Source organism: Perca fluviatilis, chromosome 14 (assembly GCF_010015445.1).
Source record: "Perca fluviatilis chromosome 14, GENO_Pfluv_1.0, whole genome shotgun sequence".
In the NCBI taxonomy this organism is placed as follows: Eukaryota; Metazoa; Chordata; class Actinopteri; order Perciformes; family Percidae; genus Perca; species Perca fluviatilis.
This window is the reverse complement of record NC_053125.1, coordinates 30,404,137-30,423,634: the sequence shown is the minus strand read 5'-3', so window position 1 is coordinate 30,423,634 and position 19,498 is coordinate 30,404,137. Positions and strand designations below refer to the sequence as shown.

General features: G+C 40.7%; 2 protein-coding genes and 1 long non-coding RNA gene across 3 annotated transcripts; 2 read left to right on the top strand and 1 right to left on the bottom strand.

Annotated features, from left to right (window-relative positions):
• Positions 1–934: 934 nt before the first annotated feature.
• Positions 935–6,047, top strand: LOC120572951 (Fc receptor-like protein 5). The gene is made up of 6 exons (XM_039822484.1): positions 935–1,046; positions 1,244–1,279; positions 3,879–4,136; positions 4,216–5,225; positions 5,337–5,372; positions 5,930–6,047. The coding sequence occupies exons 1-4, from the start codon at positions 1,016–1,018 to the stop codon at positions 4,509–4,511; spliced, it is 621 nt and encodes a 206-aa protein (XP_039678418.1). The 5' UTR covers positions 935–1,015; the 3' UTR covers positions 4,512–5,225; positions 5,337–5,372; positions 5,930–6,047.
• Positions 6,048–6,390: 343 nt separating this feature from the next.
• Positions 6,391–16,644, top strand: LOC120572857 (Fc receptor-like protein 5). Its single transcript, XM_039822360.1, has 4 exons — positions 6,391–6,578; positions 12,055–12,090; positions 15,904–16,164; positions 16,244–16,644. Exons 1-4 carry the CDS (start codon positions 6,482–6,484, stop codon positions 16,627–16,629), a joined length of 780 nt encoding a protein of 259 aa, XP_039678294.1. The 5' UTR covers positions 6,391–6,481; the 3' UTR covers positions 16,630–16,644.
• On the bottom strand, positions 7,841–10,648 carry LOC120573054. The gene is made up of 3 exons (XR_005641625.1): positions 10,572–10,648; positions 8,980–9,160; positions 7,841–7,933 (listed from the first exon to the last, which is right to left on the bottom strand). It is a non-coding gene; the product is annotated as an uncharacterized LOC120573054 (long non-coding RNA).
• Positions 16,645–19,498: the final 2,854 nt, after the last annotated feature.

The following is a 19,498-nucleotide window of genomic DNA, read 5'->3' as shown; positions in this document are numbered from 1 at the left end:
CTGAAAATGAGCATAATATGGGCGCTTTAAAGATGGTACAGTAGACAGTAACGTTACAGTAGCCTACACAGTACAGCAACAAAGATTCTCATGGACTTTCACGGGGTTTAACCAAACAGTCACATGACATGAGTTCCACCAATCAGAGGAATCACTGTGGGATTCTGGGATTGTTCAGGATTGTGGGTAATGAAGTACTTATCCAAGACATCGCGAATAAAAGATATTTTATCTCAAAACAAGGTTGGTGCCCCATTAACTTTTGGCATCTATATGAGCATATACAATCACTTAGTCATGTCATAGCTGGTTTTAAGTCTACCATTGACGGTTACGATTTCATAGCTTATACTCCAATTGTCAATGGAGAAATTGCATTGGCTTTTTACTTCCGGAACCGGCTGTGGGCGGGACGGTTGAGCGATCCCAGACTCAGATACACAAACCCCTCCACCACGATAAGGTGGTGATTCACGGAGGGGAGTACCAGAATGAAAGAAAGAAGAAGAAAAAGATTTTTGGGTTCTGTTACTTCAAAATGAAGTTGGTTGGGTTAGTTAAAATATGAGACATGATTTAAACAGGTCTCTGAGTTTTCAGATTAACTGCCATCTACAGGAAGATACAGCTGGTTTATTTGAAGGTCATCAATTCATTTTCTAATGAATCTCTAAAAGGATTTAAATAAACATTGTGAATCTTTGTGAAAAGATAACTTTAACCTCAGGCATCAAAACAATGTTTGCATCATATTATTTACATTCAGGTGTCAATCGTTTTTCACTTCACCATCTTCATTTAGTTTTTCTTCTCTCCACTTCATGTTATGGTTCACTGCCCTATTTTAAAAGTTAATGTATCTGCTTCATGGCAACTAAACACAACTGTTTTTCTCATAGTGTGTGCAGAGGAAACCACATCACTGATCCACAGGCACAGAGGAAGGAGGAGGGCTTACTTGATGCTATAACTATGAAGTAAACAAAGTGTAGATATCATTTCACCAACTGTTAGGATGGAGGAAACATCTGTACTGCAGATGCTCTGTAAGTAAACTCTTTGTGCATTTCTAAAAACATCAGCTTTAAGAAATACAAGATAAAATATTAATCTTGGCTAAAAATGCTTCCTAATGTAAATATAAGGTTTATGAGAAAAAATAATGCAAATCATTTTGAAAGGTTGTGTAAATGACTTTGCAGACAGTTTTATGCAAACTGACCTGTTGTTCATTTCTCTTCAGTTCTGACCTCACTGCTGAGCAGCACAACAAACCAAGGTCAGTATACTTTATTGTCGAGATAGAACAGTTACGCCATGATTACAAAACACAGCGTGTTTTTGCAGGACGGCTTGAGTAAAAAAAATAAAATAACTCCAACTCAGAGCAGAAAAGCCGCTGCTTAATTTGTTGATTTTTGAGCAGTTTATCATTGAGAAGCCAGAGGCCTCATTTATCAAGGCATGTAAAGACCAAGTTGTCAATGTGTGTATAAACTGTTTGTAAAAACAATACATTTGGTATTCATCAAACCTGCACATAAACAACGATAGATCACACCTACATCTACATCTGCTGGCTCGTACCCACTCATTCACATACAGAAACTCCCCCAGAATACCAGACATGGTTAACCACATCCCTTTGAAACTCTGAGTAGCTTCAATGTAGAAATAATTGTTGTGGGCAAAAGTAGAAAACAAGAAACATAAAGATGAAAAGCATCACACACAATAAGGCTGAGATACTGAAGCGTCCCAGGCAGTGGCGGATTTTGGCACGGGCGAACCGGGCAGCTGCCCGGGGCGGCATTTTTTCATGTCACATGGGGGCCGGAACGAGAACTTAAAAAAAATAAAATAAAATGCTCTGCGCCGCAAAGCGTTTTTCTGTTATCTATCGTTTCACTGTGTGGGGAATTGGCAAATCGGCACCCTCTGCAGCTGCAGGTAGTGATGGCCAAATGAAACTTTGTGAACCATTTTCTTTATTTTCTGAGTCCACTAGATGGCGCTCTTGGTTTTAAGAGAAAGGTCTAAGGCATTGCAATTCAGTGTATTCTCAACCCTTAGTTGAACAGAGAGCGCCATCTAGTGGGCTGAGAAAATAAAGACAATGCTTCACGAAGCTTCATTTGGCCATCACTAGCTGCAGGCGCCCTGCTTGCACCCCCTACTTTCACAATGAAATGGACTAGTCCATAATGGTGCGGGCACGAAAGATAAACACACGGTGACAGGAGAACTGGGAAGTACACAGAGACAGAGCAAGACAAGTCTAAAACTCTTTTATGTCAATGGTCTAAACGCCAAAATGAAACAAAGTTACCCAAGCGGCTTAAATAAAAGAAAAAAAACATTATTTCGGCAGTAGCAGGACCTCCATCAGCTGCCGTGGCTGATGATAGTGGTGTCGGTGGTGTCAGCGACAGAGACAGTGAGGAGGAGACTCAGGAGGAGAGGGCCAGAGATGAGGGAGTGAGGATAAGCACAACTCCCCTTAAAACACTTTGCCCCTTGATAAAACTGAACCAAAAACTGAGTGGTGGACAAACTGTTGATGATAACACTACAAAAAATTTAAGACGTAGGCATGCTTTACTGTATGATTGCATTAGTAGCCTATAAATATCGCACATCCTGCAAACGTTCTTAACAAGAATTGTAGCTTTTCTATCTGCTTAGGCAGACAAAAACTCATGATAAACCTCTTCAAATCAAAGGACACGGCCTCTTGAAATGACAAATAAAAAATATACACGTATATATATATATATATAGCTTTTTTATGATTCATGAGGAGTATACTGTTTTATTGTATTAATAAATGGCACTTTTTTGAAGTATTTAATATGTCAAATCTCACTGATTCTTGCTTACTCATTACATGGCGTTAGTAGTTTTAAGGAGTAGGAGTTGCTATACACATTCAGGGGAGAGCAAGGACGGGTGGTGGGCCGGTCTGGGCCAAAATGCCAGGGCTGATTTTTGGTCCCAGTCCGTCCCTGTCAGTCACTGTGGCTCAAGCAGAGGGGAGCTTTTCCAAACTGAAGTTGATCAAGTCATACCTGAGGTCACCATGTCCCAAGGATCACTGGCCTTCCCGTCATCAATATCAATCACTCAATAGGGGAGCAGATTACATGCAATGACATCATTGATGATTTTGGATCAAGGAAGGCCAGAAAGGTCAGGTTTTAGTTTTAGATTGTGTTTTCTGTTCTCAGTGCAATAGTGTAATAATTAAATTATTTTTAGTGTGTCTTCACATTTGTGTGATGAAGGATTTGCGCTATTTAGAATATTTCTATATTTTATTTGTATATTATTCTTAATATTTTATATTAATGTTGCTCTCTGCTCTTGTTAATTTTTTTATGATTGGATATATTGTTGGCACATTTATGTATATAGTGTATATTTATTTTAAGTTCTGATAACCTATACTGTCATATTTTGTGCAGAATGGTGTTCATTGTCTTTTGGCAATGTTGGTGGAGATTGTGCAACTTAAAAAGTGTGTTTCCTATTGTAATTGCAATAGTTAAATAATACTAGTTGTAATAATAATTAAATTAAGTGTGTTTTTCAAATGCTCTAATGAAGGATTTGTGCAATTGAGAAATATAATTGTCTCAATTGGAGGACGGCGCTCGAAGGGGGACTCGCCCTGGGTGTAATTCAATGTAGAACCGCCCCTGGTCCCAGGGGCATAAATTATTGCAAGTGTAAAGAGATGAGATGATTGTCTTAGAGAATCAATGTGAAGCATCAGAGTTCCCCTCAAACTTTGTCCTCTACACAAACTGTAGCCAAAGGCAGTGATTGTCCATCAACTAGTTTTTTAACTACTACTTCCTCTTCCCTCCTCCCTCCAGTCTCTCTGACTGTGAGTCCCAGCAGCTCTCAGATGTTTGAAGATGAATCTGTCTCTCTGAGATGTGAGGAGGACGACAGCTCTGCTGGATGGACTCTGAGGAGGAACACAACCAGAGAAACTCAGTGTGGAGATGGCTGGGGAAGACCTGCTGGTTCTTCCTGTAACATCAACTACATGGTCCCAGGGGACAGTGGAGTTTACTGGTGTGAGTCCAGAGAGGGAGCAACCAGTAACAGCATCACCATCACTGTCACTGGTAAGATCAGACTGTGGAGTCAGTATTGATGAAGCTGTGTGTGAATGGATGACATGCTGTAGTTTGTCTCTGTGTTGAGGTGGACCAGTGATCCTGCAGAGTCCTGTCCTCCCTGTGATGGAGGGAGAAGACCTCACTCTGACCTGTAAAACAAAGATGTCCTCCAACCTCCCAGCTGGTTTCTATAAAGATGGCTCCTTCATCAGGACTGAGCCTGCAGGTCACATGACCATCCACCATGTTTCCAGGTCTGATGAAGGCCTCTACAAGTGCAACATCAGCAGTGTTGGAGAGTCTCCACCCAGCTGGGTCTCTGTCCCAGGTGAGGAGGTTACCTTTGATTTCAGGAGTTCATTCATCCAGATATTCACCTGACAGCTGACTATCTCTACAGGGAAACATACAACCACAGCCCTTCTTTGAACTCTCTGCCGCCTCCGACCTCAGACCGGCTCCACCTTATGGTCAGACTGGTCTACCACCTGGTGGTGTTCTGTCCGTAATGCATCTCCACTTTCATCATGGTGTCTTTATATCAACACAGGGCTAGCAATTGACACTGCGAATCATTCACTGACCTTACAATCAATCAATTGATGCAACCTGTTCTCACTCCCAACTCGTCTACATGCTGACCCTTGGTCAGTGATTCTCAGCATCTGATTACGACACACAAGGCTTCCTACAGCGTCTGTATGGGACGAACTGGGCAGAGCAGCAGCTCAACCACCGAGCTGACCGAAAATCAGCACACAGGTTAGATTGGTGGATGGGTAAAACAAACACAGGACTTTCACCCAGAGCATAAAAACATGACGCAAAGGTCTACCCAGAGCGTCATATTTTGCCGTGGGATTACATTGAAATTAGTTGAAAGTCTTGAGTCTGAGATGCTATTGACTTTATGCATCAGTAACTAACACCAAAGACACCTGACCAAGCATACATTTTTGACAATCTGTGAGTGTGTCACTAAATCAATCAATATCACACTACCTCTCTGGGGTTGAGTTGTCTCTAACAGAATTCTACATTTTCATTTCTTTTTAACCTGCTCTGACTGTAGGAAATGGCCTACCTGTCGGTTCTGTAAGTGATTTTGCAGACAGTTTTTAGGATGTTATTTTAATTTTTTAAATAAACTTTAAATGTCTTGTTGTATCACAAACTCAAACCGACCTGATGTTCATTTCTCTTCAGTTCTGACCTCACCGCTGAGCAGCGCAACAAACCAAGGTCAGTACACTTTATTGTCTAGATAGAACAGTTAGCCCCCCGATCAAAAACGGCTTCAGTTAATAAAAACAACAACTTTAACTCAAAGCAGAAAAGCCGCTGATTAATTTGTTAATTTTTGAGCAGTTTATCATTGAGAAGCTAGAGGCCTCATTTATCAAAGCATGCATAGAACAAGTTGTCAATGTGTGTATAAACTGTTTGTACAAACAATACATGTTTTATTCATCAAACCTGCACATAAACCACAATACATCTCACTTACATCTGCTGGCTCGTACCCACTCATTCACATACAGAAACTGCCCCACAATACCAGACATGGTTAACCACATCCCTTTGAAACTCTGAGTAGCTTCAATGTAGAAATACTTGTTTAGGGTAAAAGTAGAAAACGAGAAATATAAAGATGAAAAACATTACACACGAGGTTGAGATTCTGCAGCGTCCCAGGAGTATAAATGATTGCAAGTGTAAAGAGATGAGATGATTGTCTCAGAGAATCAATGTCAATAATCAGAGTTTCCCTCTTACTTTGTCCTCTACACAAACTGTAGCCAAAGGCAGTGATTGTCCCATCAACTAGTTGTATATCTACTACTTCCTCTTCCTCCCTCCAGTCTCTCTGACTGTGAGTCCCAGCAGCTGTCAGATGTTTGAAGGACAGCCTGTCTCTCTGAGCTGTGAGGAGGACGACAGCTCTGCTGGATGGACTCTGAGGAGGAACACAACCAGAAAACCCAGAACTCAGTGTGGAGATGGCTGGGGAAGATATGTTGGTTCTTCCTGTAAAATCAGCTACGTGGTACCTAGCGACAGTGGAGTTTACTGGTGTGAGTCCAGAGAGGGAGCAACCAGTAACAGCATCACCATCACTGTCACTGGTAAGATCAGACTGTGGAGTCAGTATTGATGAAGCTGTGTGTGAATGGATGACATGCTGTAGTTTGTCTCTGTGTTGAGGTGGACCAGTGATCCTGCAGAGTCCTGTCCTCCCTGTGATGGAGGGAGAAGACCTCACTCTGACCTGTAAAACAAAGACGTCCTCCAACCTCCCAGCTGGTTTCTATAAAGATGGCTCCTTCATCAGGACTGAGCCTGCAGGTCACATGACCATCCACCATGTTTCCAGGTCTGATGAAGACCTCTACAAGTGTCTCATCAGCAGTGTTGGAGAGTCTCCATCCAGCTGGGTCTCTGTCACAGGTGAGGAGGTTACCTTTGATTTCAGGAGTTCATTCATCCAGATATTCACCTGACAGCTGATTCTCTCTACAGAGAAACCAAAGACCACAAGCCCTCCTTTGAGCTCTCTGCCGCCCCCGACCTCAGTGTGATTGGATGAGGACTATGATGTCACCAGAGAGCATTACTTCTGAAGTGATCTGAAAAGAAGCTGAAATCTCCGTAGATCAGAAACAGTTCCCCCGGCCATCTTGATATAATTATGATTTAAACATATTCAATATGAAATCATTGCTTGTTTGAATTACTCCTTTACTGCCAACCACAGCTACCTCTGTAATCCTGAATATTTTATATTATAACAATAAAGCTTTTTTTCTCTGTAGTTTTTCATGAAATTGATCAGCATTACTTTCTGTCTTTTACAGGGTTTGTATTTCAGTTTTCAGTTCAGTCAGTGTCTTTAACGTCAGCTCCCTATCACTGCTGAGAGTGGGATTGAGACGCTCATTGTAAAAATGTGTTTGGATGAAAGCATCATATCAGTTGAGTCAGACAGCCAGCAGGTGGCAGCACAGCACCTTCTCTTTCTTTACACATGCTCAGTTCAGCTCACAGTTCACTCTGTTGGCTCACTCTTTAAATTGTTTTTCATTTTAACTTTCTAATTAATTCATCACGTAATTACAGAGATCTGAAGAGTATTTGGATATACGTGCAGTTTGGTGTCCGAAATTAGCCCTAACCCTAACACCTGTTAAACAGCACAGGTGGTTTATCAGTTTCATAATTAATTAAGGACATTGTTTGGGGAATTTGCAAGATTAAACTGCACATATTGCCTACAGAGTATTTAAATATTATATTCATGTAAAGTTGGGTAAAAATGAACTCAGGTAAAAATAAAACTTAGGTCAGTCTGAAAGTACAAAACGATGTTTACTGTGTGTTCCAGTGATAAAATAAAGATCATTAACATGTCTAAACACACATGACATCACACCACAGAGTGTCCAAACTCTCTCTCACACACACACACACACACACACACACACACACACACACACACACACACACACACACACACACACACACACAGCAGTGTTTGTTCTTAGTGCACACAGGAATACACACACACAATGCTACGTTTCCTAGCAACCTTCCTCTGAACAGTACCGTCCATCACAGAGAGCATGTTGTTGAACTCACCTGTCTGAACGTGAAGTGGAGGATCATACATCAGCATGTTAGCATTTATCATATTAGCCACAACTAGCATGCACCTGTTGGTGAAGTAACATGGCAGTAGGTGTCTTCTTCTTCTTCTTCTTGGTGCATTACCGCCACCATCTGGTGTGGAGGGTGGATCAGGATATCTAATGTAACAGGTGTAACAGTCTTTCACACAGGAAGACAGAAACAGACACAAAGCTGAAACAATACAAACTGTGAAACATATCTCAGAGAGAAATATTGTACTTTTTACTCCACTACATTCATCTGTTACAGCTTTAGTTACTAGTTACTTTACACATTAAGATTCCTGCACTCAAAACACATGTAGTTTATAAAACCTGATTTAAAAAAAAAAGTAAACTAGCCAACGATATAATGGCTACAAGAAGATGATGAGACCATTAAACACACAATTGTGTTGATCCTTAAACTTTCTACAATGTTTTAATACTTTAACTACATTTTCCTAACTTGTAACAGACTTTTTTTACAGTGTGGTATTAGTAATTTTATTACACTAATACAATGTACCATGTGAGTGAGCAACAATTCCTCTGTTCACAGTCAACCCTGTGATCAGATATGAACCTCTCCACGGTCCACGTGGCCCTCTGCTGGACTCAGAGTGTTCCTGATAACTGTTCACCTCCATGATCTTTCAAACAGCTGTCTACACTGTGCATGTGCAGCTGACAGCTACATGTTTCACTTTTACACTTAACTCTGCAATTTAACATGCAGCACGGTGCACTGTTATGCTAGTTGCTCAGAATATTTTCACCAAAACACAAATTACAACCTAAAAACATTAAGTGGAGCCAACTTAATAAGTCAGTAGACGCACATAACTTAATATACAAAACATTCTTCAGAATGACTATTCCCCTATTCACTGGCTTTGTTTTGCTTATGTGAAAGGAAGGATGTACTTTCTTGATCCTAGGGAGTCCTAGGGTGCTTTTTTTGTCTGTTTTACTGAACCCTGGGGTGTTTGCTTGGATAGTCCAGTTGGTTCGGGGCTGTGTGAAAGCTGTTCGAACTGTAATGTGGACGTACAACCAAACTGTGGTCCGCTTGAAAACGGGGGTCTCCGTTCACTTCCAAGTGCTCTACAGTTGGGTTCCCTTTATGTGAGAACGTGATCCGACCCAAATACAGGATGAGAACCAAAAACAGATTTACTAACCTGCAATTTTATCAATATCAATATCAGCTGCTTGGTAGAGGAGGTGGGGTTCTGGGACGCCAGACAACGCAGGCCCATCTCAAGCTGCTGGTTGAGTTGTTCTGATTGCTCATTTGTTTGAGTGTGGTATCCGACTGACGGCCCTTGGGACTACCAGGGAGTAATGGCACAATTGTATTGTCTGTATGGAGGCAGGGAAGTAGCTTTAGCCTTGTTAAAAACCTCTTTCAAATCTAGGTAACAGGAAGAAACATTATACAGGTCAGGGCAATCAGTCTCCATGTGCCCCATGACTTCACCTTTCCCCAATGAATTTGTGGGTTTGTGATCTCAGGTAACCCAAAATCAAGGGGTGTTGGGAGGACGTGAATACATGAAAGTCAGTGTCTCTGGATGTTACTTTTACCGGGGTGGTGTGTAAAATATCTGCCTGGATGATGTAGATTTTGTTTTCCGTGAATGGAAAGACTACTTGTTTAAGGTGATGATGTCTTTAATGAGTATAACTCTTTCTTTAGTGACACTGAGGTGAATATCTGGTTTGCGTTTACTTAGTGATGGAACAATCATAATATATAATATGATACTGTATATAATATACAGTAAGTTAAAAAATAAAATCTTATGAATGACAAAGAGATGATATAGTATAATTCTTTTTAACTATAAATATGTCCAAGTGTAAGAGGACAAATATGCAGTGTGTGTCTTTGTGTTTCTCGCTGCAGCTGTTACCTGGAGCACAGGCGTGGTGTGTGTGTGTATGTGTGTGTGTGTGTGTGTGTGTGTGTGTGTGTGTGTGTGTGTGTGTGTGTGTGATTAAATACCTGCTGTTTTGTACAACATTTAGCTCTTTGCAGAGATTCATATTAATCTTATCAACAGATTCTTAGGAAGTAGTATTCTCAATTCTTAAGTGATGTGTCAGCTAACATTAGTACTTCAATATAAAATCAAACAGGTGATCCCAGGCCGTTGAGCTCTAGCTACCTCAACCATCCCAAATATAAACCACCTGACCAAGTCGAGCTGTCCTGAGTTGAAAGCATACTTTACGGCTTTATTATCGAGTTAATAGGCGTGCGTGTTCCTGTCGGCCGCTGTCCATTTCCTAAGGTTCTGAAATGCAAACATTTTTGACTACTTTTTTTAAAGTGCGTGCGCCCGTGAGCACCCACGGAGGAAAACATAAATCGGCGCCTATGCCTTGGCTAACTCACATTTACTGGGCTGGGCGAACCCGTTCATTATCCTTTGCTGTAAAATACAGAAGCCAAACAATCTTTATTAAATCAATATATTCGATCAAGTAATAACTTGATCGAATATATTGATATATATTTGACTTTTTAGTAAGTAGCCATGTAATATACAAGATAATGGAGAGCAATCCGGTCATCCCTGGTCATGACCAGATCCCTCTACATTATCCCTTGGATACTTCATATACTTACATGTAAAACAGCTCCTACATTATTCATAAACTTTAAAAAAAACCTGAAACTGTCTGTGTTTTAAGCATAATCATCAAAACAACAAAGGTCAGAAATAAAGTCTACATAAATCTTTTCAGGATAAAAACTGATATTTACCAGGAGCTGCTTCAGACAGAATGAGCAACAGGAGCAGAAATGGATCCATGAGAGCTGAGAGAGTCTTGATCCGTTGATCCGTTGCCGTGTCTGTGAGTTTCAGTTTGAGTTCAATCAAATGTTGTTTAAAAGTGGATGGATCTACCAGCGCGGGTTACATCAGTACTTGGCAACACTCTGTGGTGGAAAGTCTGGAAACCCCCCGTTCACTTCCTCTCAACTAAACCGCGGCCATCTACAGGAAGATACAGCTGGTTTATCTGAAAATCATGAAGTAATTTTTTAATGAATCTCTGACCGATTTAAATAAAAATTGTGAATATTTGTGAAAAAATGTCTTTCAGGCATTAAAACAGTGTTGGCATCATATTATTTACAATCAGGTGTCAGTCATTTTTCATCTAAACATCTTCATTTAGTTTTTCTTCTCTCTTCATGTTATGGAAACCACAACACTGCGAGTTGACACTTTTTTTAACAAGTTTTTGTCACCTTTGGCGATGTTTTTGAATTGTGTTTTTGTAGCTTTTCCAACATTTGTCACTTTTTTTCTGAAATAGAAAGTTTTTGTAAATGGGTCTAATTTTACTGCGAGGACAACAGGAGGATTAACAAAACAATGTGTTATAATGTAATTTAAATTACGTTTATTGACCATGAAATAAGAAAAAAATGTTGAAAAAAGTGACAACAGGTTTTTAGAAAGAGTCAAAAGCATCGCAAAAAGCAAAAAAAGGTTGCGTGAATGTATCTGCTTCATGGCAACAAAACGAACACTGCCAGACACAGAGGAAGGAGGAGGGTTTACTTGAATAAAAAATAGCTAAAAACCATCTCTGTGCTCTTCTCTGGAAAAGAAGAAACATACAAGCATGGCCACATTAAATGTTGACGTCAGAGCAGGTGATGAACTGTTTACAAAAAAGTCATACAGGAATGTTGCAAAAAAGTAAAGGTCATTCCTGCTGATATGATATGTAGGAATCATTTAGGAATTTTGAAGGAACCATACAGGAATTCAGCATAATAATAATGAATTTAAAATAGGTTTATTGACCATAAGAAAAAAAATTGCTGCAGGGAAACTAAACATAGTGTGTTCAGAGGAAATCACAAAACAGTCACAGAGGAAGGAGGAGCGTTCATGTGATGCTATGACTATGAAGTGAAGAAAGTGTAGACATCATTTCACCAACTGTTAGGATGGAGGACACATCTCTACTGCAGCTACTCCGTAAGTAAACTCTTTGAGTGTTTCTAAAAACATCAGCTGAAAGAAATACAAAATTAAATGTTGTTGTTTGGCTAAAAATGCTTCTGAATGTACATATAACAAGTTTGAGGGGAAATGTTGCAAGTCATTATGAAATGTTGTGCAGATGATGTTACAGACAGTTTTTGTGTTATTTCCATGCATTATTTAAACTTTAAATGTCTTGTTGTATGACAAACTCAAACAAACCTGAGGTCCATTTCTCTTCAGTTCTGACCTCACTGCTGAGCAGCACAACAAACCAAGGTCAGTATAAACTCTGAGAACACTTTATATTAAAGTACACAGGGTTAAACATAGTCAAACAGGGACAGGTTGATTTTGTCTGACTTCATTAGTTCAATAAAATGTTTTCAAATGAGCATTTTGTTCATTTCCTGAAAATCAACGAGTTTGAACATACATGGTTTATGCCCGGCAGAGATGATATGTTCCCCTTTCTATAGTTAGATAATTAGAAATAATCTACTTAAAGTTTGTCACGTACTAAACCACACAGCTTCCCTTTTTTAAAGTTCCCTCTTCAAACTTAAATCTCGTGCTGTCTTCTGAGTGCATTTGAAAATCTCACTGCACGCAATTGGATAACACTACGACCAATCACAACAATATGGGTCGACGTATGCTTAACTAACAGAGGAGCTAACTGGTAGATTAAACTCTTAGCTACCAGAGGAGCTAACTGGTAGATTAATCTCTTAGCTACCAGAGGAGCTAACTGGTAGATTAATCTCTTAACTACCAGAGGAGCTAACTGGTAGATTAAACTCTTAACTACCAGCTGAGCTAACTGGTAGATTAAACTCTTAGCCACCAGAGGAGCTAACTGGTAGATTAATCTCTTAGCTACCAGAGGAGCTAACTGGTAGATTAATCTCTTAGCTACCAGAGGAGCTAAGTGGTAGATTAAACTCTTAGCTACCAGATGAGCTAAGTGTTAGATTAAACTAACTGGTAGATTAAACTCTTAGCTAGGTCATAGTTAATGAGCATCATTACTGAATGGACTCGCTCAGAACTCTGGATTTCCAGGGTTTTGACAAAATGGTTTTGATTTAGGGGATAATCATTACTGTCAAAGTTTAGTCCAGATATATGTACACTGTAAAATGTTACAGACCCATTTAGTTATGTCCACTTATTTCTTATTTTTAACTGAACAAGCTTATACAAGTTGTGGATTTTGAACTCAACTTTATGAGTTTTTGAAAGTTAAACTTGCATTTATTCATTGGGTTGACTATTTAAAAAAATGTATGTGTTGATTGAACTTGGGTATGTAAGTTATCAGTTGAAAAAAAAAGAGCTGCCTTTCAAGTTCAAAATAGTCTTCTTCCACGGCAAATGGACACACACAGACACACACACACACACACAAACACACACTGAACACACACATACACATTTGAGCAAGCTGTGGTCATGGCCGGGGGATGTGCTGCTGCTACCGGGTGTGGGGCTCTCCGTGTCCCACTGTTGCTCCAACTGCAGGTCGAGGTCGGCAGCGAAGCTTTCTAGCGATAATATGTTGCTACGCTGGCCGATCCCCGCTGGTGAGGGTCCATCTGCGGCTGCATGACCTGGAGCTCACCGCCAGTGTTTAAGTTTGACTGTTAAAAAGTGTTAAGATAATTAAAAGGTTTATTATTATTTACAAGCAGGCTGGTTGGATAGTTAGCTAACGCTGGCTCGCTATTCCACCTAGCTTCCATGCTACATCGTTAAATAAGCCGGACAGAGTTGTCCATCTGGCGATAGAAACCCTGCTTTCCCCGTCGTGTTGGCTCAGAGCTCCACAGCTTAAGTCCACAGGTACTGATTAGTTTTGCACCACATGTATCGCAAGAAGTATTGCAAAAGTCGAGGCGCAGATTCGCCACTTTGTGATGCGAGAGAGCACATACAGATTCGAGAGGCTGTAATCACTGAGTTGTGCTTGTGATGGAAAATGAACCTGAAGCCTGAAATGTTGCATTACAAGTTTGCAACTGTCACTGTGTTCATGCAAATATCAATCGACACATTTGTGAATATTTTTTCTGCGACTTCACATTCAGAATACAGGTGTGTGAATATTTTCTACAAGTGCAAATTTCAATTTACAAGTTCAGATTTTTTTTACAAGTTCTCGTGTTTTTTTCTTTTTGTGACTTCAAATTCAGATCACGTGTGTAAATATTTTTTACAAGTGCAAATTTTAGTTTTACAAGTGCAAATTTTAGTTTTACAAGTGCAAATTATAACATATAAGTTCAGATTTTTTTTTCTGTAGGTTCTCACATCGTATTCTACAAGCTCTCACGTTTTGCACCATATTTACCTTCATATACACACCCAGTCATTCTAATTACAGATGGACAAAAGCAAATTAGCGAACTAGCATGCTACGCTAACTAGCCGGCTAAGCTAAATAGCATGACCTTAGCACTCTCTGTACATTGCACGAGATAATAAGCATTTCAAACAGTATACATAGCAATCGCTACATTCTACCGACGTATTTATACATCATCATATCAACATGGCATGTAAATGAAATATTATTAAAAGAAACAATTAAAATGTCCTTATGACTGGGTACGATCCGACATACCACGAGCACACTCCTCGTGCACTGGCACTGCTAAATCACGTACAAGGGCATATATCTACAGAGGAGACGCCCACTGACCAACCACAATACAGAATGTCAATAAAACCTCTTGGTATTGGATGATTAAACCCTGGCAAGTGGAATCACTAAATAACTCTGTTACACAAGGGAGGGGGGACTCGAAATGTTTCTAAGCTTAAAAACCATTTTTGGGGGTTTGTATTGTTTTACAATTTACACAGATATTTTAAGTATACATCATTATGTTATTTACAATACACAGCGTTGTTTTAATGATATTTGTAGGGGGGACAACCCTTAGATGGGCGGGGGGTCCCGACCCCCCTGACCCCCTGGGATTTACGCCCTTGCAGTGAGTGTCTGTATGTAAATGTGTGTGTGTTTGTGTGTGTATTTCTGTGTGTGCATCTGTGTGTGTTCAGTGTGTGCATGTGTTTGTGTATGTGTGTGTCTGTGTATGTGTGTGTTCAGTGTGTGTGTGTGTATGTGTGTATCTGTGTATGTGTGTGTTCAGTGTGTGTATATGTGTGTGTATGTGTGTGTGTCTGTGTGTGTGTTTGTGTGTGTGTGTCTGTATATGTGTGTGTGTCTGTGTGTGTGATCAGTGTGTGTGATCTGTGTGTGTGTGTCTGTGTGTGTGTCTGTGTGTGTTCAGTGTGTGTGTTTGTGTGTGTGTGTCCGTGTGTGTCTGTGTGTGTCTTTATGTGTATGTGTGTCTGTGTGTGTATATGTGTGTGTGTGTCTGTATTTGAGTGTGTGTGTTCATTGTGTGTGTGTGTGTGTGTGTGTGTGTGTGTGTGTGTGTGTGTTCTGTGTGTGTGTGTTTGTTCAGTGTGTTTGTGTGTGTGGTTTTCTTTTTCTGGGTCAAAAAACTTTTTTTCAACACTTTTGTTACTCATCTTCACATAATTTAGGAAACAAGTTTGGGTTTCAAAAGCCCTATTCGCACGGGATAAGTATTACCAGGGGACCTCTTGTAGTTTAGAAATTACCCCCACACGGCTGCGTTTCGTGTGGCGCATTCACACGGGATAACTGAAGTCTGTGTTTTACTCAAATTTACAGACATTATCCCCCGGAAATGATGTCAAAACTTTTCATTTATAATTGACAACGCAGCCAATTAGACCCCAAATCACAGAGATGCCGATTCGCACGGGACTAATATTATCACAGGACCTCCGTTTTCAGCGAAATATGGTAGGTCATTTGCGGGGGAATTATTACTTTACAAATTACAGACGTGACCGATTCGCACGGGATTAAGATCACAGACAACCTCTGCAATTATTACAAATGACTGGAGGTCACCAGGTAATACTTATCCCGTGCGAATAGGGCTATAGTTTTAATCTATTAATTTGTGAACACTAAACTTAAAAAGCTTAAAAGCTAAACTTTCTTCTCGGGGTCATTTAGTGTTTTCTAAACCCTCCTCCCTCCAGCCTCTCTGACTGTGAGTCCCAGCAGCTCTCAGCTGTTTGAAGGACAGTTTGTCTCTCTGAGCTGTGAGGATGACGACAGCTCTGCTGGATGGACCCTGAGGAGGAACACGAGTGATGAAACCAGGACTCATTGTGAAGATGGCTGGGGAATATATGTTGGTTCTATCTGTATCACCTTCATGGACTCTTTGGACAGTGGAGTTTACTGGTGTGAGTCCAGAGAGGGAGCAACCAGTAACATCATCACCATCACTGTCACTGGTAAGATCAGACTGTGGAGTCAGTATTGATGAAGCTGTGTGTGAATGGATGACATGCTGTAGTTTGTCTCTGTGTTGAGGTGGACCAGTGATCCTGCAGAGTCCTGTCCTCCCTGTGATGGAGGGAGAAGACCTCACTCTGACCTGTAGAACAAAGACGTCCTCCAACCTCCCAGCTGGTTTCTATAAAGATGGCTCCTTCATCAGGACTGAGCCTGCAGGTCACATGACCATCCACCATGTTAACAGGTCTGATGAAGGCCTCTACAAGTGCAGCATCAGCAGTGTTGGAGAGTCTCCACCCAGCTGGGTCTCTGTCACAGGTGAGGAGGTTACCTTTGATTTCAGGAATTCATTCATCCAGATATTCAAATGGTTAACGTCAGAGCTTATTGGACGGAGCTGCAGCGTGTTAGAAAAGCAGATTAAACTGGTGTTAAAGCTGGAAGACGCTGAGAGTATTTAGTGTGGACTCCATCTTCTCTGAGCTCACAGTTGTTCTGTCTGTCTGCAGTAAAAGCTCAAACTAACCTGAGGTCCATTTCTCTTCAGTTCTGACCTCACTGCTGAGCGGCACAACAAACCAAGGTCAGTATAAACTCTGAGAACACTTTATATTAAACTACACAGGGGTACAAATATTCAAACAGGGACGGGGTGATTTTGTCTGACTTCATTAGCTCAATAAAATGTTTTCAAATGAGCATTTTGTTAATTTCCTGAAAAGCAACGTTTTTGAACATACAAGGTTTACGCCCAGTAGAGATGATATGTTCCCCTTTCTTTAGATTCGATTCTTAGAACTAATTTACTTGAAGTTTGTGATGTAGTGTGTTGTCTTCTCGTCGACCATGCCACTTCTTTTCCTCTCCGGTAAAAATAGAAAATGAACCCTATTTACAGTTTTTTCCAACTGCTTACACACAAAATCTTTTCATGTCACACGATTTTTGAAACCTCTCACTCAAAGTGCAAAACTACACAGCAAAACTCCAAAACCATAAGCTATTTCTCAGCCTTTCACTCAGTTTTCAATTGCATAAAACACTTTTTTCAAAACATTACACACAATTCTCTACCTAAGACACAAAAATCTAACAGGAACTGACTTGCTATCCATTTCTAAACACAACCAATCAAAATGCTACACTTATTTACCAGGGCACACACACACTCCTCACATTTGCAAACACATTATGTCATAACTGTCTCTCTAGAACATTGTAAATGTAGATATAAACCTATGAAAGACAAAAGAGCTTTAGATTTAGAACAACAGTGTGTACATGGTATATCCAAAAATTTACTATTATGAAAAAAGTGTTTGCCATTTGATGCAAATGATTCATTTTGAGATGTGTTTATGGTATTTTGAATGCAATGTTTCATTTTGAAGGAGATGTGAGACATTTAGCATTTTGTGTGTGCAGTTTTAGGAATTGTGTGTAGAGTTTTGAAAAAAGGAGACATAGTTTTGAAAACGTGTGTAAGCAGTTGGAAAAAACTGTAAGATAGAGATGAGAGCCTGGAAGTCCAAACCCAAATCTGAAAGGATTAAGGTTCTGGCATCGAGTAATGAAAGTCGCCCATCACCAAGCATGCATTTAAAAATCTCACTGCACACAATTGGATAACACTACGACTAATCACAACAATACACGGGGTGACGTATCCAGAGTTTAGCTACCAGAGGAGCAAACTGGTGGATTAAACTCTTAGCTACCAGAGGAGTCAGCACACATGTAGCCTAGCATCATTTACTCCTCACTCCTGTTATGCGTCTTTTGTTGTTAATGTATTAATAAACCCCTGGACTGAGCAATGTCCAAAACTTTGTGCACATTCAAAATACAGTATATCTGTGTTCTCTGTATTTTGGAGGAGTCATGATTTTGAGAAAAATAAAGATATAATATGCTATTACAACAATAAAGTCACTATATTTCAGAAACTATATTACCTGCACCATAGATTGCTGTAGATCTCAGACCGTCTGACAGACACAGGGCCCCGTTTGGGTGTCTGAATGAGACAAATAGTTTAGCTAGAGAAGTGGCTGTACGCTGCTCTACATTGGAGGTGGAAAACCGAATCTACTGCAGAAATACACGGAGCACAAACGCAACACACCTACGGCAGCGTGGCCACAGCTGAGCGCATCCATTATAACCTGCGCTGCATTTTAATTCAATTCAATTTCAATTTATTTATAGTATCAAATCATAACACGAGTTATCTCGAGACACTTTACAGATAGAATAGGTCTAGACCACACTCTATAATTTACAAAGCCCCAACAATTCAAACAATTACAGTAATTCCCTCAAGAGCAAGCAGTGCGACAGTGGCGAGGAAAAACTCCCTCTTGGGAAGAAACCTCGGACAGACCCAGGCTCTTGGTAGGCGGTGTCTGACGGGCCGGTTGGGGATATGATGAACAGTGGCGATAATAGTCACATTAATAATGGAACAGTGACTTCATATGGTAGTCGTAGTAGTTCATGTCATATCAGGGCGTTGCAGGGCGTTACAGGATGTAGCGTGGCCCAGCAGAGCATGGATGGACGTAGCAGGAAGCTGCAGGGTTCAGCAGGAAGCAGCATGACATTGCAGGGCACCGCTGAGCTCAGCAGGGAGTGCAGCAGGACCATGGCGACAGCTGCAACCAAGATCTTGGTGCCAGCGTTCTCCAAGGAAAGACGCTGGGGGAAAAAAGCATAAGGACTCCGGGGAGTAAACTCCCCAGAAGCTAGGATTAGTAACAAGCATTTCTGGGACGGGATGCACACAAATGGTAATAGAAAGGGAGAGGAGAGAGCAGCTCAATGTGTCAAAGGAAGGAAGTCCCCCGGCAGTCTAAAACTATAACAGCGTAACTAAGAGAGACAGGTCATAAGGTCATAAGGAGAGGTGGCTTGTTCGGGCTTGGAACTCTCCACTGCTGGTTGGGGCTGTGCTGGCCTGCCTCCCTCTACTTTGTTATATATTATTAATCTAACAATTACGAAGAGAAGCAGGTGGGCCAGTTAGGTGAACACTGCAACTCCTCACTCCCTAACTATGAGCTTTATCAAATAGGAGAGTTTTAAGTTCATTCTTGAATGTGGTGACAGTTTCTGCCCCCCGAACCCAGATTGGGAGCTGGTTCCATAGGAGAGGAGCCTGATAACTGAAGGCTCTAGCTCCCAGTCTACTTTTAGAGACTCTAGGTACCACAAGTAACTCTGCATTCTGGGAGCGCAGTGCTCTAGTGGGACAACGACGAGGTGTCCATTGTCAGGTATTAATGGACGACAGCGAGGCGTGAACCGTCCGACTACCTGACAATGGACACC

Bases quoted from the DNA above. Each gene is read 5' to 3' on its own strand.
- LOC120572951 (XM_039822484.1), top strand. From the start codon at position 1,016: ATGGAGGAAACATCTGTACTGCAGATGCTCT. The intron at 1,047-1,243 runs GTAAGTAAACTC...ATTTCTCTTCAG, and splicing joins ATCTGTACTGCAGATGCTCT to TTCTGACCTCACTGCTGAGC. The intron at 4,137-4,215 runs GTAAGATCAGAC...CTCTGTGTTGAG, and splicing joins CATCACCATCACTGTCACTG to GTGGACCAGTGATCCTGCAG.
- LOC120572857 (XM_039822360.1), top strand. From the start codon at position 6,482: ATGACCATCCACCATGTTTCCAGGTCTGATGAAGACCTCTACAAGTGT. The intron at 12,091-15,903 runs GTCAGTATAAAC...TCCTCCCTCCAG, and splicing joins GAGCAGCACAACAAACCAAG to CCTCTCTGACTGTGAGTCCC. The intron at 16,165-16,243 runs GTAAGATCAGAC...CTCTGTGTTGAG, and splicing joins CATCACCATCACTGTCACTG to GTGGACCAGTGATCCTGCAG.